Raw genomic sequence first — 27,437 nt, 5'->3', positions numbered from 1 at the left:
GGACACGACTGAGCGACTTTCCCCTAGACAACATATTAAAAAGCAGAGACATTACATTGCCAACAAATGTCCATCTAGTCAAGGCTATGGTTTTTCCAGTAGTCATGTATGGATGTGAGAGTTGGACTATAAAGAAAGCTGAGTGCCGAAGAATTGATGCTTTTGAACTGTGGTGTTGGAGAAGACTCTTGAAAGTCCCTGGGACTGCAAGGAGATCCACCAGTCTATCCTAAAGGAGATCAGTCCTGGGTGTTCATTAAAGGGACTGATGTTGAAGCTGAAACTCCAATACTTTGGCCACCTTATGTGAACAGCAGACTCATTTGAAAAGACCCTTATGCTGGGAAAGATTGAAGGCAGGAGGAGAAGGGGACGACAGAGGATGAGATGGCTGGATGGCATCACCAACTTGATGGACACGAGTCTGGGTAAACTCCGGGAGCTGGTGATGGACAGGGAGGCCTAGAGTGCTGTGATCCACGGGGTTGCAAAGAGTCAGACACAACTAACCAACTGAACTGAGCCGAGAGTCTGGGGAAAGGGGACTATAGGAAGTCATTGCTTAATGGATACAAAATTTCTGTTTGAGGTGATAAAAAGTTTTAGAAAAAGATAGTGGTGGTGATATCACAATACAGTGAATATAGTTAATGTCACTGAATCATACACTTCAAAATTGTTAAAATGGAAGATTTTATGTTATATATGTTGTGACACAAGAAAAAAATTTTAAAAATAAATAGAAGAGACAAGTCAAGAAAAAAATTAAAGAACAAAGCAAGAGGAATGAAGTTTAGTTCTTGCCTTGCTATTTATTAAAATGCATTGTTTTAAGATTATGATCATTAAAACAGTGAGATACTGGCACGGAAACAAAGAAATAAATAAATGGTATCAAATAGAAAGTCTATAAGCAGACCTGACTATACATATGTATTTGGTGTGTAATGAAGGAGGGATTTAAGTCAGTGAGAGGAAAGTAATGTACAAACATCAACTAATGAGTCATTTGAAGGAGGAGCTCCTCCTGTGGGCAGCAATTCTGCCTGTCTTGTCCACCAATTGTTGCCCAAGCAAAATCATACCTGGTACATTGTAGGCATGTATTAATAGTTAATGTTTGTTGAATGAATTAAAATCATTTTTATATAATAAAATATACTAAAATAAATTCTCAATTGAATACAATTTTAACTGAAAAATTTAAATGAAATTTTAATTTCATTTTAAAGACATCAACTTTCATGAAAAAAATAAAATAGTGGTAAACTTGAAAAAGTGAAAACCTCTACACATACATATCAAAAGGTACATAAATAAGATTGAGGAGAAAATGAGAAATGTAAATAACTATTTATGTACACTTGTAATATATGAGACAAACATTGTACCTTGATTTATAATTAGCACTTTTAACTCAATAATGAAAGGACAACTATCTCAAGAGAAAAATAAAGTGTATCAAGTCATAAAAACTACTAATAGCCAAAAAGACTGTGAAAAAATCTTATATCATTAATAACCACAGAAACTAAAATTAAAATGATAGATACTATTTTACCTATCAGGTTGGCAATTATCATACTATCTAGTGTTGGTGATGATTCAAAGAAATGAATATTCTCACACATTGCTGGAAAGGATATAAATTGATACAACAGTTATGTAAGGTAATTTGTTAGGAAATACCAAAAGTGTTTAAAATGTGAATACCACTTGGTTACCTGATTCTAATGATTTAAGCTAAAAATAATTTAAAACAAATACACATTTTTTACCTACAAGGCTCTTTATTTCAGCCTTGTTCATAATAGAAAAAAAGGTTGTGAACATTTAAATGTCCAGAGATAATGAATGGTTAAGTGCAGTTATGGTACATCGATAACAAAGAATTCTATACTATCAGGAAAAAAATGTTATAGACTAATGGAATGAGGGAAATTCTCATTATATTTTTAAGTTTAAATGCAGATTATTAAATATTATGAGGCAAAATGATTCCATGTTTTATGAAAAGGAAAAAAATACCAAAACTGAAAGAATAATTATCTAAATATCAATGGTGATTGTCTCTGATTGTCAGGTTAAATGGCAATTTAAATGTAATTATTACTAATAAAATCTACTAATTTTTCTGCAACGAATATATACTGCTACTATAATATAAAAGCAATGAAAGATGCCCTTAATTTTAATAAAGAAATAAAATAACAAAGTTGGTCCCCTGTTCTCAGAACCCATGCTGAGTGAGTGAGTGAAGTCGCTCAGTCGTGTCCGACTCTTTGCGACCCCATGGACAGTAGCCTATCAGGCTCCGAGATCCATGGGATTTTCCGGCAAGAATACTGGAGTGGGCTACCATTTCCTTCTCCACAGAACCCATGCTAATCTGCTTTAAAACCTGTCTCTTTCTCTGTGTCAAGCACATTACTAAGCACTTGGCACTCTTATTTTATTTGATCCTACTCTTTTATTAGGTATCATTAACCCTGTGAATGAGGTCCTGGGTTTAGAAAAAGGAGTGTGTTCAAGGCCATGCAACCAGTGGCAGAGCTTGGAATTCCCCGCTGTTGTCTGATGCCAAGCCTTATGTTCTTAACCACAAACTTTCCTGGGTCTGTTAGGAAGCAGTTAGGCTTTTGGAGAGTAGACTCAAAAAACTAACCACCAGATATCATAGTTTCGGTTAAAAAAAAAAAAATGTTTGGCATTCTAAACAACACACTTACAAACTGCCTTTGGGAAACAATTTTTTTGTTTGTTTTATGTTATTTTTAAAATTTTATTGGAGTAGAGTTGCTTAGCGATATTGTGTCAGTTAACAAATTTTCCTTCGGATGTGCATCACTTCTACTAATTTGCACAATCTGTGTCTATGTCATGTAAATTCTTCTCAGAGGTAATGTCCAGTAATGGGTAAGAGCCCTGGCCTAGAACAGGATTTCCTGGGTTAAACCTGGCTTGACCTGTCCCTTAATAGCCATAAAATCTTGGGCAGTTATTTAACTTCACTGGGTCTGATTCCTGACCAATAAGATAAAGATAATGAAACATCTAGTTACAGGATAAGTACTAGGGATGTGGTCTACGACATGGTAAATATAACTAATACTGCTGTATATTATACATGAAAGTTGTTAAGAGAATAATTTCTAACAACCTCCATCACAAGGAAAAAGATCTTTTCCTATTTCTTTAATTTTGTATCTATATTAGATAATAGAAATTCACTTAACTTATTGTGGCAGTAATTCCAAAATATATGTAACTTGAATCATTATGCTATGTACCTTAAGCTTTTACAGTGCTCTATGTCAATTACATCTCAATAAAACTGGAAGAAAAAATATAAATAGATAATCTAAACTCACAAGCATGCAAGCAAACATACATACATAAAATGAGAGTCTTACTTCAAGGAGTTTTGATGAGGATTAAATAAACGAATCCACATAGGACTTTGATAGCTAAATATCTGAAATAAAGCAAGCATTTGATAAATGGCAGTTATTCACATCATTAATGTATTCTCTAGCTAGTAAACTCTCCAAGGGCAAAAATCCCATGTAAAATTGCTTTTGAATTTCCTAATGAGTACACTAGATGTTTGTTCAGTGGACTGAAGCTGAATGTGAAGTATTATCTGAAGAGAAGTCTCTGCACTTCAAGTTCTCCGCTCTGATTCAATTTCAAACAGAATCCTACCTTGCTAACCTTTGTCCACTAATAGGAACTTTGTTTTATTCTCATCTGTAATGCAGTGACTAAAAGAAAATCACAATGTTAAGACTCTCTTGCATTTCTTAAACAAACATTATTGCTGTTTACTGATAACATATCCAATACTTAAATACAAGTTACTTTCATTTCAACAAGGCTTCTCAGGGAAGGATGGAATTTTACTAGTCTAAAAAGTTGTTAATCAAATCTCAAGTTGTAACATCCTTGAATATTTGTTTCTGACATCCTCTAGAAATGTAACTACAACCTATTTTCTCCTTCAGCAAGCAAGTAGCAGGAAAGAATTTGGCTCAATCTTTCACTGAAAGTATTCAATCTGTATAAATCTAAAATAGCTAGCAACTTTCATGTGATGTGTTGCTTTGAAGTCAATGAAGCTGAAAACTCACTTTAGAAAGTTCTCTTAATCCTTGAGAGTATAACAGTGTGCTATTTTAATTATGACATGACAGATTGTAAAACAAATGTACAAATATTGATGTGCAACTCCTGGCTGAATTCTGTGACTACTCTGCAAAACAGGTAGTGAATATGTTCTTTCATCTAAATCAGGACATATTAAATAAATCCAAAGAACCCGATTAAAAGCAATGAGTTTCCCAAGGGCTGAGTCAACAGGCCTATCTGACATCGCTCTTTGGTGGCTAAATGACTTGCACTGAGAAACACAGAGGAAGAATTCCATTTATGAGGACAAATCACCCTGGAGTTTTTCTTCTATTATAATGTTTTCAATTCAAATTAGTGACAACTAAACCAAGGAACGGACTTGACTGGATCAATCTAATGAATTATAGCTATAAACATGTCACTTCTCTTAAAATCCTCCAGTGCCTCTCAAATGACTTCAGGACACCCATTTGGCATGCAAACTCCACCATGATTTGGCTACAGCCTAATTCATTTCCCCAAACAACTCTCTCCCTTCCACCCACTTTCCTCCTTATTTCTCATGTCAGCAGAGAATCATCCACATTCCCCTAAGAATCTAATCGCTTGCATTCTTCAGTCATCTTGGCGATTCTGATCCCTCTCCATGAGACTGTATTTGTGACTGTAGCTATTCTGCACACCCCTCAAGGCTCTTTTCATTTTCTCCCTTAATCTCATGATTGCACCAAAGGGTAGATGAGGGCTTAGAAGCCTCTGCTTCTCAGAATGTTTAACAGCTATACAAAGACATCTCAATAAATACAATATATAACTAAGAAGAGTGTGATTGTCACATAAATGGAAATTGAACACCAAAGTCCTTGAGCCACTTCCACCCTTCCAATGGGGTTGCTGCCCTTAATCTTATACAAAAAATCTGGCACTGCCACTGATTCGATCTCCCTTTAAAAATGAATCTTCTTTCACTTTGTCCCCATAGCATACCGTTTTCCTTTCCCTTTGGCCTTGACTGTATCCCATCTTGGTAACCGTTGTTTGTGTTTAGACGCCTGTGTTATTTCCCTTGCGCTTTCCTGAGAACAGGACTGGAGGCTTATTCACCAGGTATCACCCACACTGCTTAACAGAGAGCATCACTCGAAGTGGGTGTTCAGCATTTAGTGGCCTGGAAATGAGAACAAATTATGAGACCAATTATGAGAGGCACAGTCTGAAACATCAGGCCATGATTAATGAGTTAGCCTTATTAGTTTCAAGTACACACACTAATGGTCCTGTCCGTGATCTCTGACTATAATCTCTTTGGCTTTACTTTCAGATTATTTCTTCCCACACTTCTGTTTATTTAGTCCCCACTGTGATGTTCCTAACGTACTAGTTCTCAAACTAGTTTTGAATGAAAATAAAGAGTTTCTTTGTTAAAATTAAAGTATGAATAAGCTTTTCTCAATTCACAGAGACACACACAAATAAATCTATGGTTAGTATGTTTCCATTTTAAATCTTGCTCTTAACTAGAAGCTATGCATGCAAATATAGTTATTTATCAATATTTCATGGGTTCATGTAAAGAGAACACGGTTCTTCAGCTGTTCACCTGAACACCAGAAAGAATCACTCTCCCAACCGTTTAACATGACAAAACCGTCTAACATAACTTTGCACCAAGAGGCTCAACTACTAGTCTACTTTTCTAAGGACCTACATTTTTAAAATTACATGATGAAGGGCTTCACTGGTGGCCCAGCAGTAAACAGTCTGCCTTCTAATGCAGGAAACACGAGCTTGATCCTTGGCCCAGACTTCCCTGGTGGCTCAGAAGGTGAAGAATCCATCTGCAATGCAGGAGACCTGGGTTCGATCCCTGGGTTGGGAAGATGCCCTGGAGGAGGGCATGGCAACCCACTCCAGTATCCTTGCCTGGAGAATCGCCATGGACAGAGGAGCCTGGTGGACTGCAGTCCCTGAGGTCACAAAGAGTCGGACACGACGGAGCAGCTAAGCACACGTGCCGGGAAGACCCCACATGCCGGGAAGACCCCACATGCCACAGAGCAACTAAACCTGTGTGCCACAACTATTGAGACTGTGCTCGAGAGCCTGGGAACCACAGCTACCGAGGCCCTCCCATGCTCTGCAACAGGAGAAGGCGCTGCAGTGAGAAGCCCGTGTCCTGAGACTGGAGAGCGACTCCTGCTCACAACTAAAGAAAAGCTTGTACAGCAATGGCGATCCATCCCAGCCAAAAATAAATAAATTATAAATTCTATAAGGAAACACTTGAAATGCAGACAATAAAAAATTCAATATCTAAAATATCAACTGGAATACAACGAATGTAATTTTTTAAAGTGCAGAAAATTCACACAAAAATACATAGTTTGTAAATTTCATGTTACAAATAGTGGTTTAATTACAATATGCAACAATTTTCCTGTGATGTGAGCTACTGGTCATTGCCGGATTATTACCATAGACATTTATACATTAACAATGAAATCATGTCAATTGAAAAAAACTTTATTTTGTGCCTTTTGTATCTATATAGAGAGATAATATTTATTGGAGTATAATTGGTCTACAATGTGTTCATTTCTGCTGTACAATGAAATGAATCAGTTATAAGTATACACATATCCCCTCCCTCTTGAACCTCCCTCCTACCCTACCCCTCATCCCACCCCCTCTAGATCACTGCAAAGCACCAAGCTGAGCTCCCTGTTCTATACCACAGTCTCACCAGCTATCTGTTTTTACAAATAGAAGACCAAGTTATGGATAGACAACAGAAAATCAATATGAACAAAGTATGTAGGAGTATATATATCTATTTAAATACAAATGGGTAGATAGAATCTGTGTATAATATAGAGATACTTAGAAGAATCTCTGTATGACATAGAGATACTTCTATCCATTTACATGTAGATAGATAGATACATATACTCCCCCATACATCATTTATGTTGGTTTTCTGTTTTCTATCCATAACTCGGTCTACTATTTTCAGACTCTATTTATGTTCCTACTGAGACTGTTATTCTAGCGAAATCCTGATAGCCGGCCTTGACAAGTGTTGCAATGCTGTGAGTTTAGATTCATGAATAAATAAAACCCTAGGATTCTCAGATTAAAAGTGCTATGGAAATGTACATTCCATGCACTTTTCTTACATTTTCTTACCTTTTCTTTCTTCAAGGCAGAGTACACAGCCCTTCTTTATGCTGCAGTTGAGCAAGGTTGCTCTCTACTAAGCACCATGGCCTTTGCTTCCAAACAGATTGCATTGCCCTGATGAATACTGCAGTTGCTCACAGAACTGTTATTTGCTTTATTCATTTCCTGGGAATAGAATGAGCTATTACTTAAAACCAAAATCTACCTCTAAAAAATTTTAGTCATATGTTACCAATACATTATAGCATTATTAAATTATTTTAAAGGCTAAAGTCAGAAATGGAGAAGGCGATGGCACCCCACTCCAGTACTCTTGCCTGGAAAATCCCATGGATGGAGGAGCCTGGTAGGCTGCAGTCCATGGGGTCGCTAGGAGTCGGACACAACTGAGTGACTTCACTTTCACTTTTCATTTTCATGCACTGGAGAAGGAAATGGCAACCCACTCCAATGTTCTTGCCTGGAGGATCCCAGGGTCAGGGGAGCCTGGTGGGCTGCCATCTAAGGGGTCACACAGAGTCAGACACGACTGACGTGACTTAGCAAAGTCAGAAAAACAAGAAAAAACTTTGGTGCTGTCCCCTCAACCAATAGATGCCAAAACTTGCTATTTTCTATGTTTCTTGTAAAGTACTACTTCAATAGGCTTACAAAACATGAAGGTCCAAAAATAGCCTGTATTTTTCCATAATAAATCTAAAATTAGCAACTTCTTATTTCAATCTATGAGGTGTTTTCCCCCATAAATTCTCTATCAATTTAAAAATAAACAGATAAGGGCCTAAATGTGTACACATCTAATAAAAGTATTCTAATAAAAGTGTGAAGAAAAATATATGTGGTCTGCATTCTAGTGGGAAATGCTTTTAGTCCTAAAATTTTCCATAGGACTTGCTATTTCAGAAATCTGTAGAATCTCTTTCACTTATATCAAGTAATGCCAACCAACCAGATCCAGGAATCTTTGATTTAATTTTTTCTAAAACTGAAAGAAATTTTCTTATGGAGAATCCACATTTTCGTAACTTTGTGAGACACTGGTCCTATTAATGTCACTTTATTAACCTTGAGAGCATAGAAAATGACTTATTCAGCTAGCAGGAGATAAATTATTGTCTTCATTTAGACATCATATGAATGTTCATGTAATAATTAATGTAGATACTTGGGGAAGAATTTTAGATAAAGAAAATAATTGTTCTCAACAAAATTAAATCTTAAAACCTGTGAACAAGGCAATCATGTAGTTGTTTTAGAATTTAGCAGTTGGATAAAGTTTTCTTTGACACATAATATGCTTTCTCTTTTCTGATTATAAGAATTAGAAAACTCACTATGTTTTCCTTTCTGACTTGGCTGCCAGGAAGCTCAGGGGTGAACTAATGGCCCATCATAATAAATGCTTTCCTGCTCATATTTAAATATATTCTCATTTTTTTTTCATGATGTTTCACTTCACAGTTGGTTATTTCCATTTTATTATTCTGAGGTATCTAATATATATGGAAAGAAGCAAAGAATTCATTCATTTCAATTAGAAATTCATTCCGAACCATTTGTTGTGTATCCATTAGGTGTCAGGCACTGTTCTAGCCTAGAGGATGTGGATGCGGTTAGTTAAAAAATGATGTCCATGAGAGGAGTGAATATTCTTACTGTATTCATAAGAGAGGAAAAATCTGTAAGTCAAACCATCTTCAATAAAATGAAAATTTAAAACAATTTTCTTACAAGAAAAGCCTGCCAACATCAAGTTAACCCTCACAAAGAGGAAGTTAATATAGTCAGTATAGTTATCTTTTGATTGTTGCTTTCAGGAATATGGAAAACTGATTACTTAATGATACAACCCTCTTTTCACGGGTCCTGGAATAAAACCAGCCTTTATACTTGGACATTTGCTAAGTACTAATAATATCACTCACGAAATAAAAGTTTTTAAATAAACTGCCCCTTAATAATAGATCAACTTAAACATTCTAACTCCCAAGAAAGGGGGTTTAGGGTCTTAAGACTCCTGTCTTAAAGCTTCTGATGTAACAAATAAGCAGTACCTACTGGGTCAAACCAAGGAATACAATGCACTTTGTGTGGCTAACCAGGCAAGTATCATTGTTAACTGGTAAAGCAGTTCCCTTTTAGAGATGACTTCAAGGTTGGTGGGCCTAAATTTGCCCTTGCTTTCAGCTTTGTTTTGCTCTACCGGCTTGCAAATACATACCAGTCGCACACTGACCCTAGGGTGGCCTGCCTGCTGCTGGCCTGATGTTGGAAAAGCGATTGAAATTTACAAGGATCTTGCCCTTGGCCTTCACTCTCAGGGTGCAGCATTCTCACACACTATAAAGTGTTGCCAGCTCACAATAACCTTGTAGTCAGAGAAGCCAGCCCAGCAAGGCTGCCTGGAGATGTGGGTCACCTGCCCCAACAATTGCAAATACACTAGCACGCACATTTAGACGACCTGCTTGTCTTCCATTTGCAAGAGAAGGCTGTGTAAATAACTATATTTCCCAAAAGGCCAAACATTAGACTTCTCAATTTGAACTACGCACGCTTAGCCTTCTCAGACTAACACAAGGGTCTTTAAATGACAGAGTTGCTTTTATTTCACTAAGAAGTTAAACTAAAACATTTTTTAAAGTGTATCATGCCTTAGTGACTTTCTAGTGAACCCAAACACTGGAGTGGCTGACACTTTTTAAGTAACTGTAAGCAGCATCTCAAAGGATTCAGAGAAGCAACAAACAAGGAAGTATAATCACTGATCTTGAAAAATCTGAGGGCTCTAATGAGGAAAAAAGCAGACCAAGAATAAAAAATGATCCCAGATCCCTTCCAAAAAATGCTGCAAGAAGAATTTTAGAATGCTGCAAAGCAATCACTTCATTAATTTATGCAACGACTCAAATTTTGTGGGACAAGAAATAACAGGGTCAAGGTAGCTAGGCGTATATAGGTGCAAAAACTGCAACTTTATATTAAATGGTTGAGGAAAGACTTGGGGAGGATGGGTACCACTGAGTCTGATGTTTCCAGATGTCAGCATTGGACATCTCACTCATGTCATTAAGTGAGCTAAATCACAGAAGGAACAAAAGGGACGAGAGGACCAATTTCGAGAAGGCAGCTGAGTCTCCCCTCCTCCGTTTCGTTCAGATTTGTCTTTCTGGCCTTTCTTTCCTAATGGCGTTTCTTTGTAGGGAAGTTCCTCACATCTTTCGGTCTAATTATCTCATTGTACAAATCTTTGAAAAGGAACGAACTGCGGTTTGCTCTGCGCGCGGACAACTTTTCTTCTGCCGAAGTTCTTAACTAAGCCTTCAACCAACTTTCGCTGAAAAGGATGTCGCTGAGGAGCGATGAGGCTTGAAATCCCATGGTTTTCTCATTCTTTTTTCTTTCTCTCCGAAGACGCCACCCCTACACCTCGGCCCGCTCCCCACCACCTCCCGACTCGCGACAATTCACCACCGTTTTTAAGTGTTTTAAGGCATCTCCTCTGTCTCTTCCTCTGACCCGAGAAGCTCTGTCAGTGTTAGGGCGCCTAACCAGGGGGTAGGCAAATAGGATACTTAAGGGAAATAAAAGACCTAATTGAAAAATCTCGTGCTGCTTAGTTATGATTGAGTATGTTGCAGATAAGTGAGCATATTATTAATTTGCCGAGGTCTTTTGCCTTAAGCATTCATGTTTATTTAACAGACGTATACAGCGCGTACCATATACCAGACACTATTCCAAATGCTTTTAAAACACGACCCTCTTTGGTTTTAAAAGTATTTCTAAGTGACATTAAATCCGGGTGTGCATTTCGAACGTCTTTGCCATAGTTTTCTTTATAACATGGGTACAGTGGTTAAGTCTTCAAAGACAAATACGGAAAAACTTTAACCAGTTGCAACTTTATTGCAAGCCAGTCATTTCCCTCTTTGCAATTTTTCGCAATTATTATAATTAAATGCAGCCGTATAGTGAGAAAGAACTTTTTTTTTTCAATGACGATTTTGCACCCCGGGCGTTTGGAAGCGCCAGCTAATTTGATCGCGTGGCCAAGGTTAATGGCACCTGTAGGCATTCACTTTCAGAAAAATGCGCAGCCTTCGCTGAAGGTTGTGAAGGCTGAGATCGCAGGTCGGAGGCGATGTGTCCCCCAGTGGCCTGTACAGACTGGACTCGGGCGCACCCGCCGGGGAGGAGCGATTGGCCACCCGCGCACACCCGTTCATCCTAGAGGGGCTTGGAGGACCGGGAGTCGAGTGGCGTCGGGGGAGGTCGGAGCCGGAGGAACGCGAGTCCGCTCGGCTCCCCGCAGCGGGCTCGGGCAGCCGAGCGGCAGCGAAGCAAAGGCCGGGAGACCCGCACAGAACAGAAGCCCACAGCCGAGCTGGGGGGTCACAGTCCCCCGGGGCCCCGAGCTGACCCGGTCCGGCCCCATCAGGCCCCGCCCGGCCTGCCCCCACCACCTTCCCCCCCACCTCCCCGAGACTGTGCTTTGCCGGGTGTTAAGTTTCAGAAGTCAGGATGGAACGTTTCGGGTTTCTGTTCACACGGTTATTGCAGGCGCCGCGGTGGGGACCGCATAAAAGAGACGAGGGCTTGTGGGGAAGGGGTTTTGTGGTTTAACGAGGGCTTAACCGGCGGACTGCAGGTCCTTCTTGCTCCCCGCCTGCCCAGCTCCCGCCCGGGCTCGGCCTTCTCAAGTCGCGTCCCTTCCTCTTCTCCTCCCCGCTCCGCGCCGGTCTTGTGCGAGGAGAGAGAATGCAGTGTGAGAGGGACATCCTAAGCAGGTCCCCAGAAAAATAAGAATCCGTCCGTGGAGCAGGCTTCTGGCGATTGATTGACGCCCCTTTCTTAGAGGGTTTTCCGCACTTAGCACAGAGCTGCCCGGACGCGATGACTGCAGTCTCGGCTTGACCCGGACCGACCCAGCGCCCGCCTCCCGGGATCGCAGCCCCTGGGCAGGCAAACCGCCGCCAGCTGCCCTCGCAGACACATCCGCGTAGCCGCCGGTTCCAAAGATACTACTTCAGATCATGGAGAGAAAGAGCAGCTTGAAAACGTGTTTTGAGGGCACATTTAGAATGGTATACACCGACGCAGTCCAATGCACAAAAAACTGGACACGAATTTCGTCTTTTAGAAAACAAGTTTCCAAGCCCGATTTTTGTTCTTTTCTTTCACGTAGGGATTCTAATTAGCTCTACCGCTGTGACTACCCAAACCAGAGACTGTGAAGAACTGCAATTATCTGGATCATCCAAGCCCGAAAAACTCGAACTTGAAAAAACTAATAAACTTGTGTCCTAAAATACCCGCACCATTGATTTGTCCTTCCTGTCACCAGAGTAGACACAACTCCGACCCAAGGTCTACTCAGCGGGATCTATTATCTACAGTCTACAGCCCGGGTGGCCAAATGGAAAGAACTGATTCAGAGCAAATCGAAAATCGTTTGGTGGCCTCTCAGACCCTCCGACCGCCAACGGTTTAAGTACCTGGTCGGGGAAACTCGCGTCCTTATCTGTTCTCGGCCCAGAGGCCGCGGAAGCAGCCGTGCGAGTTGCCAGGGAGAAAAGCAACTTTGATTTAGGGTTTCCAAAAACCCCAGAGGGCAAATGTGACCGCCAGGGTCAATCAGTCAGCAGTTTTGGTCCAGACAAGGGACAGTCGAGTGGGGCGGTTCGGTTAAGCCACGGCGCCTCCCGACGTCACACACGTTCGCTCACACTCAGCCACGCGCTTGGGGTTATTCTTTAAACACAGGGCTGAAACTTCACGGGCAGACAGCGGGGTGCGGAGGAGCGCCAAAACCCGAGGTCCAGAGCCCGCCCCTCTCCGGCCCGCCCCCGCCTCGCCCGCGCCGGCGCCCGTGCCCACGTCCGCGCGCCTCCCTATCTAGCGTTAGCAACTTGGCGCTCCCGCTCGCCGCGGCGCCTCCCCACCCGCGCTCAGCTCCCGGGCCGCCGAGGCGCGGCCGAGTTCCCACGCCTCAAGCCCGAGCTCCGCGGCCCGCATTGGCCAGCGCGGCCCCGCCCCTCCGCCTCAGCCAATCCCAGGTCACGCTGGCCTCCGGGGAGGCGGTGCCCGGCGGAGCGGGCGGGGGGCTGCGCGCGGGTGGCGGGCGAGGGGGCCCCGCCCGCGCAGGGAGGGAGGCGTGGCCGGCGCCGGCTCTTGCGGCCGGGCTGGGCTGCGGCGTGGGAAAGAGCCGCGAGGAGCTGACCGCGCCGCCGCCGGAGCCGCGCCTGCCGGGGCCCAAGGAGGGCGGGCGGGAGGAGGAAGGCAAGGAGGGCGCTGCGTCTCGCTCGTCCGTGGCTCCGGCCCGGCTGCGCCCCGCGCGGTCCTCTCCGCGATGAAGCGCCCTTGCGAGGAAACGACCTCTGAGAGCGACATGGACGAGACCATCGACGTGGGGAGCGAGAACAATTACTCGGGGTGAGCGCGGGCTCGGCGGGAGCTGTCCGGAGCCCGAGGCATCGGGGAGCTTTGTGTACCAGCGGCTCGTTGGACATCCCGGCGTTCTTCGCCGCCGCCTTCTAACCGAGCAGGGAAAGTTTTGCCTGGAATACTTTTGAGTGGTGGGCGCTCGCGGAGCGCGTGTTGGGGTGGGGCGAGGCATGTGGGTTTGCACTCGAGGGGTGGGGCGAGAAGACGGGGGACGCGGCTGGAAGTGTGCAGGGGCTGGCGAAGGAGGGTCCCCTGGCTGTCAGCGTTGGGCACGGGGACTGGCACGTCCCGGCGACCCCGCGACGCACCCGCCACCGAAATTGTGTTGGGGAGCACTTTCAAAATGGGCCAGGCGAAGAGAGAGGGGGGGAAAAAAAGACTTTTAATTTTTAAAGATGCTAAAAGATGACTTGCTTTATTGAAGAAATTAAAGCAGTTTGCGATGGCAAGGCTAAGAAGTTTGAGATTTCCAGGTTGGTCGAGTGTAACTTGGTTGACGGAGGTGTGAGTGACAAGTCTTTCGGGCATCCTCTCTCTTACTGCTTGTTCCTAAGTCTGGAAAAGATCGGGGGTCGTGATCACAGAAGCCAGACCTCCACTCTGCAGTGACAGAGGGAGGTTATGGAGGCGTTTTAATGCCAAGGCGGGTCAAATGATAATTGCTTCTAATTGGCATCCCCAGAAGCTCCTTAATTATTTATCTGCAGCTGTCACTCAAGAGTAAAATTCTTTCTACCTTTGGAAAACTGGTTTTCTTTCAATATTATTCTAATACGTACAGACCTTAGCCTGGAATCAGCAGAAGCAAAGATATTTACTTGAAATATTGTTTCCAAAGTATCTTATAATTATTAAAGTGTGTCATCTTAAAAAAATGAGATCTCAAAAACAAAAGATGTGTGAAAGGTGAAACCAGTTGAGAAGGGGTGGGAATGAGGGGAACAGTTAATTCAGAAATAAGATCCAGAAGTGAGAAGGTGAGGTAATAAGAACCTGGTGTGCACAACATTTCTAAAATGAAAGAACAAATTCTCCAGGAACCTGGAGAATTTGAGAACATGAAAAAGTAGAGTATCCATGAATTATGAAGAGAAACAGATACCAACTAGAATGTATCATAAAAAATTATGTGATAGTGCAGTGATTTGATTGAACTTTTGATACAAAATAATTTTTTATTAGCAAACTCAAGATGGGTTACAACTCAAGAGTTTTAAGCTTAGATTGAAGGCTGAGAGATAACTAGAGTTTTATTTTCAAAGTAAAATATTTACCTAATAGTTGATCTAATTTTAATTTTTCTGTTAGTGGCATATTTAATTTGGGGTCATTCTTTTGGAAAATTGACACAGAAAACACTGAATTTGTCTTTTTTTTTTTCCTGTATGACTAATTGGAGTTTTGAAATAGTAAGATAATTTCTGTTTGTCTTAAAGACTGCATCTAGGAACAGCAGTTTGACATACGGTGACTGTATATCTGTTTGATAATACTGCTAAACATGGCCTTTATTTTACAATAGCATTGCTTTGTTTAGTGGGTCTGACCTCAGGGAGGAGGAGGGATGCTATTAGAGATTAGCTGACTTTTAAGAAACATTTATGAGTGGAACTAGGAAGTACTAATATCTAACTTCTCACCCTGACTGCCCATAAGTATTTCACTGGGAGACCAATAAAAGTTTAGAGATGTTTTCTGCTAGTAGATTTGGCATCTGGATTACTCATTAAAAAAGAAAAAATGGCATGATTCTTTCCTGAAAAGATATGAAAGAGCTGAAAGCAAAGTTTGTTAAGAATAAGAAGAATAAAATAACACTGATCTGAGCAATGCTCTCTCTCTGAATTATTTCGTGGGTGCCTTCAAGCACCCAGAAGAAACAATTGTTATGTTCATACAGCACCTGAGAAACTCTTCTTATCTCGTAGGCAAAGTACTAGCTCTGTGATTAGGTCGAATTCGCCAACAACAACATCTCAGATTATGGCAAGAAAGAAAAGGAGAGGGGTATGTGATTCTTTATTTTTTTGTTTCCTGTAATCCTGCCTAACGTGTAGCAGTTGTATTTTTCCATTATGAATCATTTTATCTTCTGTGTATTCATAAATTTTTGTTGTTGTTTTGCTTTTTTTGGGGATAGATAATAGAGAAAAGGCGTCGAGATCGGATAAATAACAGTTTATCTGAGTTGAGACGACTGGTGCCAACTGCTTTTGAAAAACAAGTAAGCTGCCCCCACCCCTGACCATCCCACCAAAGAGCTCAAAAAATCCAGTTCTCTCATCTGGGAATGTGGGTTCTTGTTAAAGCTCATTAAAATAATGGTGTATGTGCCCTGATCTGGCACACAGCAGCTATTTCAATAAAATGCTTTGTTGTGGCAAAACTATTAAAAACATAATCCATCATGAAGTTGAAAAACATTTCATTCTCTAGCTTATTTTCCCCTTCAGGGTAACATGTTCATGCTTTCTCTGTTCTTTCTATGAATACCAGTAGTGGTTTAAAACCGAGCTGTATGTAGTAGTCTTCTTAAAAAAAAACAGAAAAGATATCTACGTGCAATTTCATTTTTTGTCTCAAGCTATTTTTAATTATTCTAAGTAAGCTTTTTTATTAAAAAAAAAAAAATAGCCAAAGCCAAGGAAGTAACATCTCTTGTTCTATTTCCTAAATAATAGTACTAACAAAATTTATTTACCAAACCACTTGGTTTCATTTTTAATCCCTGGGTTAATAGAATCATGTTTATTTTGAGGCATATTTGTGAAAGTTTGGTAAAAATCAAACTAGCCATAAATTCCCCTTTTCAGAATTCAAGTGTTTGTTTAACAAAAAAAGAAAAAGGAAAAAATATTTTGCACATTTGATAAAGTAGGAAGCCAAATGTTTAAATCTTCCTCTGTCATTTTGGAAAAGTTGTGGTTTTCCCTCGGCCTCCATGGTTGACGGTCAGAGTTCTAACAGCATCTTTCAAACAGCATGGCATCATACCCTTGTTGAAGATGTTATAGTTTCAATTAACTTCAAATGGATATAAGACATCCATTGTTTGTTTATTCCACTTTGTTGTTTCATGAACCACAAACATTATAAAGCAAGCCCCACAAAGTCCTTGGAAATTATCCAGAAACTGCAGTTTTGTTATTAGTCACTTTCACTGAAACTCCTGTTCATCTTCATGGAAAAATTGAACATGAACAGAAGTACAGGGTGTCGTATGTTATTGATTACACATTTTTAAAAGAAAAAAGGCACCCACTCTGTATGCTAAAACTGATAAGCTAAATATAATGGGCAAGTTGTAGTTTTGATTAGTAGCAGTTCCCACAACACGCTGAAAATGAAAATATCAGTAATCAGTGACATTTTTTACTTTCAGTACTGAAATGTCTACAGTTATAAGGAACAGTTCGGTGATTTTTGGGGGAGGAGGGAGGGTTGTTAGATGTTTTTTTTCCCCTTTAACTGTCGACTTAAAACAAACCTTAAAAGCAGACCTCAGTAGTTTGGCAGTTAGTTACCATAAACACAGGCTTTCCCATTTGCTGAGCTTGGCGACCAACCCTGGTGAGCTGGCTGTGTCACAATATGATTAGAAGAGTGTGCTTTTGAGCAGTTTAAATAACTCTGGCACTCTCATCATGTACTGGGTGCTGACAATTTTCACAAAACAAGTAAAGCATAGGAACCTGAAATAAACTGCAGTTTCCTTTTCAAGAAAACATACTGATTTAATTATTTAGCTCTTCCAAGAAATTAGAAGCCACCCACAGCCCTCTGAGACAGCTTGAAGTGGCACATTTGTATTCCAGTTGGTTTCCAGAGGTGCCTTAAAATGGGGGAATGGGCATAAAATATATTTCCAAGACAGTTTTTTAAGAGCCGTTTTAAAGCGTTCAGATATCCTTAAGCATTTTTGATGCTTAGTAGATGAAGAGGTAGATTATGCTTCCTTGTTTATGATCTTAGAATTTACAGTGACACCTGCTGGTAGTTATTGGGGAAAAAAACTTTGAAAGTCTCCCTTGTTGCACTTTTGGTACTACTTACAGTAGTGTAGTATGAATTACCTTAAAGGCATCTTAGAATTCTATTTTTGAAAAATATGCTTTTAACAATAATTTGCTGAGATCCTATCTCCTTTTGCTCCGGAGTTGGATTCAACTGATCCAGACTTTAAGTGTCAGTTGTCCTATGGTGTTAGTTGCTCAGTCGTGTCCAACTCTGTGACCCCATCAACTGTAGCTCGCCAGGCTCCTCTGTCCATGGAATTCTCTAGGGAAAAATACTGGAGTGGGTAGCCATGCCCTCCTCCAGGGAATCTTCCCCACCCAGGAATCGAACCTGGGTCTCCTACATTGCAGGTGAATTCTTTACCATCTGAGCCACCAGGGAAGAGTATTATATCTCGCCTAATAAAGTATATTATTAACTAGGGCAGAAATTGATGCAAAGTTTGAGAATTTTGCAGTTGTAATAGTTTGGGTGGAGTGATCTTAGTGTAATTGTTTTTGTGATAAAAAAAATTACTTATTATGCCTTTTATTCTTTAAGAGTTAAAATGGCAAATATCTGTCACTAGGTGTGACATAATTAGTGTCTTCATGTGAAATTTGGAAGGAGTTCAGATTTTTTTTCTGTGAAAAAATTAAACTGAGAATTTCTTAGTGGGAGGGAAAATGAACATTCAGGATAAATTGTTCCAAATTTGTTTCCATAGGATTTATGAGACTTCATTATTTGTTTATTCAGGGATCTGCAAAGTTAGAAAAAGCTGAAATACTTCAAATGACAGTAGATCACTTAAAGATGCTGCAGGCAACTGGGGGTAAAGGTAAGTCGGTGACTTCATTCCTCCCCTCCTTTCTGCCTTTCTCTTTTCATTTTTTTCTCCTTAAGATTGTAAGGAAGTCATAGTTGAACAGTTCTTTAACAAGCTAGGATAGGAGGTCCAGATTAAAGCCGTGGAAATCAATGCTAATGGCAGGATTGAACTCGTGGGAAAGAACTTCTGGAACAAAAGAAGCACTTGACCCTGGGCTTGTGTTTGCTTTCATAGTACTGTGGGAGTAAGGCTTCATTCACAGCAGCCTGGTCAGAGATTTGTTTGGTACTTTCAGAAGTGCATGCTGGAATTTGTACCAAAGACAAAACAAACACACAAACATCCAAACATAAACAGGAGGTTAGAGGCAATCTTTTTATCTTCTTCTTTCCCTCCCCCACCGTCTTCCCCTCCACCCATTAAATCAAGGCTAGGACTCAGTATCATGCAGCTATTCCAAAAGAAGTGAATTTTCATTGTTTTCAGACTCTGATTGGTCTTGGATTTAGATCACACAGAGCATTTCAAGTGCAGGTAGTGAGTCTCTGTCCTGGAAATCACTGATGGAACAGTCATTCCTGCAGACAGCAAACAGGAGCAGCTGCCCTGGCCCAGTGCCATGGAGAGATGTATTCTGTACCAGATAGTGATTTAGGGAAGAATAGTCCAGGGGTCTCAGGGACAGACCCTCACTTCATGGTATAAATGGACTTGAGATCCTGAACGCTGATTCATTCAGATTTCATTATCTTACTTCTCACATATCACTCAGACTTGATTTTTGCCCATTGTATCTTTTTCACCCTCAAGAAGGCCTTTGGTATTCGTCTTACCCAAGAGTGCTAGTCCATATATTTGATAACTGGCTGAGGAGAGGGTACCACAAACACGAAGCCCTGCAGCTACACCCTAGAGGCTTCTCTCTGTTCAGCATTAACTTTTAGTGCAGAGCACCAGAGTTTTCCCTAGATCAGGGCAGAAGCAGGGCACTGGAGAGAAATAGCTGTTTACCAGTTGGTGCCCAAGTATTTCAGTATTTAACTCCAGCCGAGGACCTGTGGAACATCAGCTCTGAGCGTCTTTCTACCTATGTCGGGTGGAGGGTGATCGTGGTAAAGAGATGCCCTCACGCCCAGTGTGACTTTTTACCCTCTGTTGTCCCTGGTCAAGGAACCGTCCTGCATGAATAAACATACTGAATGGGTATGGAATTGTGATTTCTTCTCATTAAAATGTAACCCTCCGCAAAGCATGCAAATATTCTTACATAATAGAGAACTGGATGAAATTGTAGATGCCAGTGATCCAGCCCAGCTTAGCCACTGCCCCCACCTTTAAACTGAGACAGAGGTGCTGACCTACATGAGGAGGCCTGTACTAGCAGCACTGAATTCTCAAGGGTCCCCGCAGCCCCATGAGTCTGTCTCTACACATGCTACCTCAAGATATTAGGAGACTGATTGAGTTAGAGATGCTGTAGGGGAAAGCTGTTTGATTGCTTTACCTCTCTTGGCACTGTTAGCTGTAAAGCTAAGAATTTTTATCAGCATTTCAAATAGTTGGCATGAGCTATACTTCTAAAGAGTAATATTGTTCTTATGCCTTAGTATAAAAACTAAGTTCCATCTTGGTTGCTATTCTGGGCTACCTGAACAGTCCTAAAATCCGTCCCAAAATAGTCTGTGAACAGACATTTGCGAGCAAGTTCCATACAAGTCGCCTGACTGCCCGGTCATTAGAGAGGTCACCTCACTAGAGAATGTGTGGGCCTTGTGGGGAGGAGGGGCTGGCAGTGTGGGCGCAAGTTGTTAGACTCACAGCAACTATGGGGCCTCAGAATGTACTGGCGAAGGGCAGAGACTCTGCGGTTAGGTTGCCTGGTTTCAAATCCTGGCTCTGCTATTTTTTCTTTTCTTTTTTTTTTTTTTTAAGCTCTGTGATCCTGGATAAGTTACTAACCTTCTCTGAAGCCCTGTTTCTTCATCTATAAAATGAGGACAGTGAGAGTGTTCACTTCACAATGTTGTTGTGAGTTTAGTCACTTAAAGCCCATAGAGCAGTGATGGAAGTGGCGTGGACCCCTCTGCTATTATTATTGGCCCAAGATCCAGTCACAGGAAACAGCTGCTCATGGTGGTTTCCCTCTGCATTCAGTAGTAGAATAGGAATTATATAATTTATATGCCTTAAGATGCAACAGAGAACTCAGCCATGTGCAACAATATATAGCCAGCAAATCACCAATTTCAATTACTTTGTGCCTAGTCATGAAAATTCTTGGAAGTTCTTGGGGTTCAATTCTTTTGATCTATTCTTTAGTCTGTTTGCTAAGGCAGTAATTTCTAGAGAAGATTTAGAGTAACCTAAATTTCTAGATCCCTCTGGGTTTCTGGACTCTATTTACTCTGATGATTACCTCCCTTCTCTCACGGAAGTCAGAAGTCTGCAAAGCCTTACAGAGAACCCTAAGGACACTTAATGTGAAATCTTTCTTTGGAGACATCTTCTTCAGGAAGAACTTTACCTCCTAAATGTCAGGGGCTTTATGGCTAACTGTGCTGAAGGCCTGGGATGATAATGATTTTTGTTGCTTATCTTCTACATTTCATGATATTCTCTTACGTCAGCTTTGTGCTGTTACTATCTTAATGTATATATATTTTCCCCAAATTTATTTTTTGGGATGTCCAGGTTTCTCTTGGAATTCTAGCTCTTGAACTTTGAATACTGTGACAACTATTTTTCCAAAGTCAAACTACGGAATAAGTTAGTTTAAATGTTAATAGATGATAAATGAAACAGGTAATACTTTGATCTACAAAAACAAAAAAGATAATACAGTAAATGCCTTAGATGAAAATAAGGCACATTGTTTGAATGTGATATTTGTGATTTACATATATACACATCCCCAGAGTGAGTAGACTACACTTTAATTTGAAAATTGTTTTTTAAAAAAACTTGCAAATGAGGAAAAAAATCTTAGAAGGATGTGTTTGTACATACTAGAGGTCACTAATTCAACGTGGTGACATTTCCCCAAATCTCTGATTATTATCAGTACCCTAAATTGGAACTGATACTAGTCAGATGTTATTATTTTCTATTCTAATGTATTATCTTTGGATAAAAAGAGATTCTCATAAATGTGATGGACTTTAGCCATTTTTATGATAATAACCTTATGTGTAGGGGTACAAGCATACACACGGACATAATTAACATACATTTTTTTTCTTGAGTAAATGCCAGAAAAAACTTAAACTAAGATAACCAGTGAAATAAATTTATATTTGAACTTCAGGAAAGCTAGGAGTTATAGTAACCTCATGGCAGCCAAGGAGCCTCATATTATTACCTGATAGAAAAATCCGATCTTCAAATTAGTAACCACATTTTTAAAAATCATTTTTCTTTCTTTAAATTTTTTTCATACAAAGAATGGCGTTTTCATTTTGTCAATTAAAAAAACCACCACAAGTCACGAAGCATGTGTGACTTTATTAAGCAGTTCTAGCACATTTCTAACAAAGTCCTCAATCTGGTTGTATGCTTTTCACATCTCTGCTACAAATGCCAAGGGAGTGAGGATGTTTCCGATAAACCCTTTAATCTCTAACTCATGTGACAGAGACAGAGAGACTGGTCCTCTGTAATACCCGTGCAAAAGTTTACTAGAGAATTTCACTGTCCCACTATACAAAAGAGACACCATTTTTTTTTTCTGGAAGTGTTTGAAACACAGATGTTCTTAATTTTTACCCTCACTGTGATATTTCGTTGCAAGAACAGCTGTAGTATAGCACTACCAGAATTGTCACACATGTGAATTGCAAAGTACACTTTCTTAACGTCTGCAAAAATTACGGCCATAAATAGCTGGCAACATCTTCAGAAAGGATCGCTGCTGCTGCTGCTGCTAAGTCGCTTCAGTCGTGTCCGACTCTATGCGACCCCATTGACGGCAGCCCACCAGGCTCCCCCGTCCCTGGGATTCTCCAGACAAGAACACTGGAGTGGGTTGCCATTTCCTTCTCCAATGCATGAAAGGAAAAGTGAGAGTGAAGTCGCTCAGTTGTGTCCGACCCTCAGCGACCCCATGGACTGCAGCCTTCCAGGCTCCTCCATCCATGGGATTTTCCAGGCAAGAGTACTGGGGTGGGGTGCCATTGCCTTCTCCTAGTTGTACTTAAATCTCTGAAGGAGCGGGTGGAACGTAGTCGGTGCTTACTTTTCATAATGGTTATCATTCTGTCTCCCTCGCTGTCTCTCCTGGCCCGCACTGTGCTCGAACCCGCTTTTAGGCTACTTTGACGCACACGCCCTTGCCATGGACTTCATGAGCATTGGATTCCGGGAGTGCTTAACGGAAGTGGCGAGGTACCTGAGCTCCGTGGAAGGCCTGGACTCCTCCGACCCGCTGCGCGTGCGCCTGGTCTCGCATCTCAGCTCTTGCGCCTCGCAGCGGGAGGCGGCGGCCATGACCTCCTCCCTGGCCCACCACCATCACCCCCTGCATCCGCACCACTGGGCGGCAGCCTTCCACCACCTCCCGGCAGCCCTGCTCCAACCCAACGGACTCCACGCCTCGGAGTCCACGCCCTGTCGCCTCTCCACCACTTCGGAAGTGCCTCCTGCCCACGGCTCCGCCCTCCTCACCGCCACGTTCGCCCACGCGGATTCCGCTCTGCGGATGCCCTCGACGGGCAGCGTCGCCCCCTGCGTGCCGCCTCTCTCCACTTCTCTGCTGTCCCTCTCCGCCACCGTCCACGCGGCCGCGGCAGCGGCCACCGCAGCTGCGCACAGCTTCCCTCTGTCCTTCGCTGGGGCGTTCCCCATGCTTCCCCCAAATGCAGCTGCCGCCGTGGCAGCTGCCACAGCCATCAGCCCGCCCTTGTCGGTATCAGCCACGTCCAGCCCTCAGCAGACAGGCAGTGGAACAAACAGTAAACCTTATCGACCCTGGGGCACAGAAGTAGGAGCTTTTTAAGTTTTCACGGAATTCCTCACAGTAGCAACTGAATGTCCTTCATTTCCGAGTCAGCTTAAAACCTCTGCAACCCTGGAAGTAGCCATAGAGATGTCTGCAGACCCACAAAGGAACAGTAAAGCTGTTTGAGACACAAACCTCACAAGTGGAAATGTGGTATTATCTTTTTTTCCTCTGTTTTGGTTTAAGGCGATTTGTAACTTGACATCAGCAACTTTCGAAAACTTCACACTTGTTTCCATTTAGAAGTTTCCTGGAAAATATATGGACCATACCATCCAGCAGTGCATTACAATGTCTGAATTGGGGAAGAAAAATGACCTGACTCAATTCTCTTGTAACTAGATGGGAAAAAATATTTGTGTTTCATAAGTGCCTGAGCTAGTAAAGTTTTCTCTTGAACATACAACATTGCACAAGTAAAGAAGAGTGTAGAGGTTGGGTTAAGAAAGGATAAGGGACAGAAGTCCTGCATTAGGCTGCAGATACTTCAGTACAATACAAGAGCACTCTGTTGAAACCAGCAGGTTTTTATTGGCCAAAAGGATTGCTGAAAATAATTTTCAAGTTGAAAGTCCTAGTTTTATCTTAGTTTGCTTTCTTTGTACAGACTTGCCAAGTGGTGACATTTAGCAGTGCATTAGTGTAAGCAATTATTACATCAGTGCTCAGATTAACAAGCATTTCTGCCCTGCCTGCAAACCCCCAGGCATTTTCTTTCATGGCTCAAAACGTGGTGCTGCTTCATATAAACCATGCATTTATAGAGTGCACCTAGAAGCAGTTGCTTACTATGTGCCCACCAGAGGCTATCTGACTCATGCCAACTTGAAAACTCTCCAGTTGTAAAAGTTTAATTTATTCTGTATCATTTGGACAATTTTTACATATTTATCTTCTTGATTTCATCCCAATAACATGTAAAATCTATTGTCACCTTTTGGAGAGAAGTTGCATTTCTGGAAGTGATGAGGCAGGGAGAGAACAATGGTAAGAGAAAAGCCACCATTTTTAAACGTCCTTTGTCAAGCTTGTGATTGCATTTGATCCCAAATCAAGATGAATGTATTCAATGGGATGTACATAAATTATTTTTGTCCATGCCTAGACTAGTGCTACATAATGTGTTTTGGTTTTGTTGTTTTTGTTTTGTTTAATGACAAAATAATCTCTTAATACTTTGAAATTGAGCACATGAGATTTTATGTTTGAAAGACAAAGACACAGCATGTATTATTATGCACTTCATTTCTCTGCTGTGTGGAGAAAGCAATAAACATTGTGAGAATGTTAAACATTATGCAAAATTATACTTTTAAATATTTGTTTTAAAAATTACTGTACCTAGTCTTCTATGCATTACTTTGTAACCTTTTTCTATGCAAAAGTCTACATATCACTAATTAAATGAAGTCCTTTTTGACCATTTTAATGTGGATGAGTTGCTTTGCAGAATGAAAGTTTACAGGAATTTCAAGAAAGGCCTTGTTTCACTAACAAATTAAGCCTTGGCTTTTCTTTTTCTAAGTCATTTGGTATAATTCACAGCCTTGAAAATAACAGATATTTGAGTTTGAAAATCAATTAAGTATAGGTGAGTATGACACCATTTGGAGGCAAGAAGTGATTGGTTTCCTCTACCTTTTATTTTTAGCACAGTTCTTGGAAAAGTGCAAATAGCATAACATCAAATAATAGTATACTGATCGTAGGGTAATAAGTTTGTGTCAACGTGTTGTAACTCAAATAGAGTATTTTTGAAACATCACGTGCTCTGTACCTACCTCAAGATTCTTTTGATGCTGTAGAAACTATGCAGGGAGCCCTCCTTCAGTGAAGCCTAAAATAGATTATCTCAGAGTTTCTGAAACTATTGGGCCAAACATAGGAGATTTTTAAAATGTTCTTATTATGCTTATCAATTATGCTTAGAGTTAAAGGAAAAAGTTGGAGACCTCTTAAATAATTTTAATTTTGAAAAATCAAGCGTATAGTTTATTTTTTCTTTCTGTAAGTGGGTGAAAAAAATGAGCCAAAACAGATCACCTTTGTTCCTTGTCTGTAAGCTCTGTGGTTATTTTATGTCAGTTAGCTCTGATGGGATTAGGTAACAACAAAATGGGTTTAGTGGTATTTGGAGTTTGTTTCTTAGTCATGATTTGTGGATAACAGGCATAGAAATAATTTTGATTTGGGATCTAATAGTTGATTCTGTGCCTGTTGTAATGACAGCATTCAAATAACTTTTTGTAGATTGTAAACTTTTAGTGATCAGGATTTTTTTTAATTTGAATTAAATATTGAAAGTAAATCCCCTCTTTCTTTCATCTTTTTCTCTTCTTGTTTCAGTTAGATATTGGTTATTATTTTTCAATTGAGTTGATTAAAATATTTGCCAGCCAACATGTTACATAGTTGCTAAGGGTTTTCAGTATTCCTAAAGATACTGGCTCCCTAGCAGGGACCCTCAAAAGAAACAGGTGCCCTGAAAATGAGGAAAGGGGTTTCTAGAAACAAGCTAGGGAGGCTCTTTCTCTCCTTGGGATCTTTTGCAATTACAAATACGACATTTCCTATCATATTTGGAGAAATCTAAGGGACTTTTAAAGTAATGTTTAAACATAGAGTCCAAATATTAACTAGACTGTTGGCTTATAATCCACATGTACAAATGTATCCTCAGTCTTAAAGATGCCTTTTAAATTATCTTTCTTATTATATATTTAACTTGTCCCATTTACCAATAATTAATGCAAGGTAAAAGTAATCACAAAGCAAGATGATTTTAGAATTTCGTGTCTCTGTAAGTCTAAGACTCCATCAATTCAAAGTACAGTACCACCACAACATAATTTTACATATCCTAATTTCCAAAGTGTGAAACTTTTTAAAAAATTGCATCTTGCATTTGTAATAATATATTCAAATGTAATTTTAAAAATCCGTGGCTAGAAATGTACATAGATTAAAATGTGGAGGATTTAGCTTTCTTTAAAAATATCAGCAAGAGTCTTAGTCAAATCAAAGAATCTGGATTGACCTTGTAATGGTTTAATGATCTAAAGATAGATGTATTTTTTAAAGCTTTTCATGTTTTATTGCCCAATGGGACTATTCCTAGTTCTGCATTTTACTGAAGAAAGGAGTTTGACTTCCCCTTGTAATTCTTTTAAGATCTAAGCAATAACTGAGGTTGTGAATAATTTAGCAACTACAACAAAGCATTACAGCACGTACCACATCATAAACTGTGACTATAGCTTGTGTTCTTTGGAATGAAGGATAAGTCTTTGAACTTGAATGAGATATCTTTAAAAGAAGAAAAGTCCCTTAGCTTCCATAGACAGTCTTGTACAAGAGGCCAGAGGCAGATGGGAAATGGCTTTTCAGGTACCAGGTGGCACCTTCTCCCCCTCTTCTAACTTTAGAAGAACAGACTGGAATGGGGTTGGTTGGTCAGGGAGTCAGGTCCTCTTTTAAGACTGACAGAATCAACAACACACTGTAAGTCACTAGTCTAAAAACAAATATGAGACGTAATACTATTAATACTGTTCCATTTTCTGTGCTAAGCTCCATGTCAAGTGCTTGACATCTGTTACCTCATTGAAGCCTGGTTAAGTGTCCTATAGAGCAGATAGTCTTATTATCGTTACATGTTAGGAATGGAGAAGAGGTTGGTCTCCAAGGTCAAACCTAGCAGTTTGAGCTGTGAGTCAGCCCAGGCCTCTCTGATTCTTAAGCGCATACCTTTGACCTCTAGGCAGTAGCTTCTGGCAGAACTTTTGGACTCACTCATTCAGACTAACCAAATGTTTCAACCTGCCTGAGATCACTTTGAGCTAAAGACAAGAGTAAATT

At 40.7% G+C, this 27,437-nt stretch overlaps 1 protein-coding gene across 1 annotated transcript; it reads left to right on the top strand.

Annotated features, from left to right (window-relative positions):
• The first annotated feature begins 13,516 nt into the window (after positions 1 to 13,516).
• HEY2 (hes related family bHLH transcription factor with YRPW motif 2) lies at positions 13,517 to 25,004 on the top strand. The gene is made up of 5 exons (XM_040238992.1): positions 13,517 to 13,746; positions 15,687 to 15,765; positions 15,899 to 15,982; positions 18,514 to 18,595; positions 22,891 to 25,004. The coding sequence occupies exons 1-5, from the start codon at positions 13,664 to 13,666 to the stop codon at positions 23,574 to 23,576; spliced, it is 1,014 nt and encodes a 337-aa protein (XP_040094926.1). The 5' UTR covers positions 13,517 to 13,663; the 3' UTR covers positions 23,577 to 25,004.
• The last annotated feature ends 2,433 nt before the right edge of the window (positions 25,005 to 27,437 follow it).

This window comes from Oryx dammah, unplaced genomic scaffold (assembly GCF_014754425.2).
Source record: "Oryx dammah isolate SB20612 unplaced genomic scaffold, SCBI_Odam_1.1 HiC_scaffold_4, whole genome shotgun sequence".
NCBI lineage: Eukaryota > Metazoa > Chordata > Mammalia > Artiodactyla > Bovidae > Oryx > Oryx dammah.
Note: the sequence above shows the minus strand (reverse complement) of the source record. Positions and strands in the feature narration are given on the sequence as shown.

Coding starts and splice junctions, on each gene's coding strand:
- HEY2 (XM_040238992.1), top strand. CDS start 13,664: ATGAAGCGCCCTTGCGAGGAAACGACCTCTGAGAGCGACATGGACGAG. Junction 13,747..15,686: donor AGCGAGAACAATTACTCGGG/GTGAGCGCGGGC, acceptor CTTATCTCGTAG/GCAAAGTACTAGCTCTGTGA. Junction 15,766..15,898: donor CAAGAAAGAAAAGGAGAGGG/GTATGTGATTCT, acceptor TTTTGGGGATAG/ATAATAGAGAAAAGGCGTCG.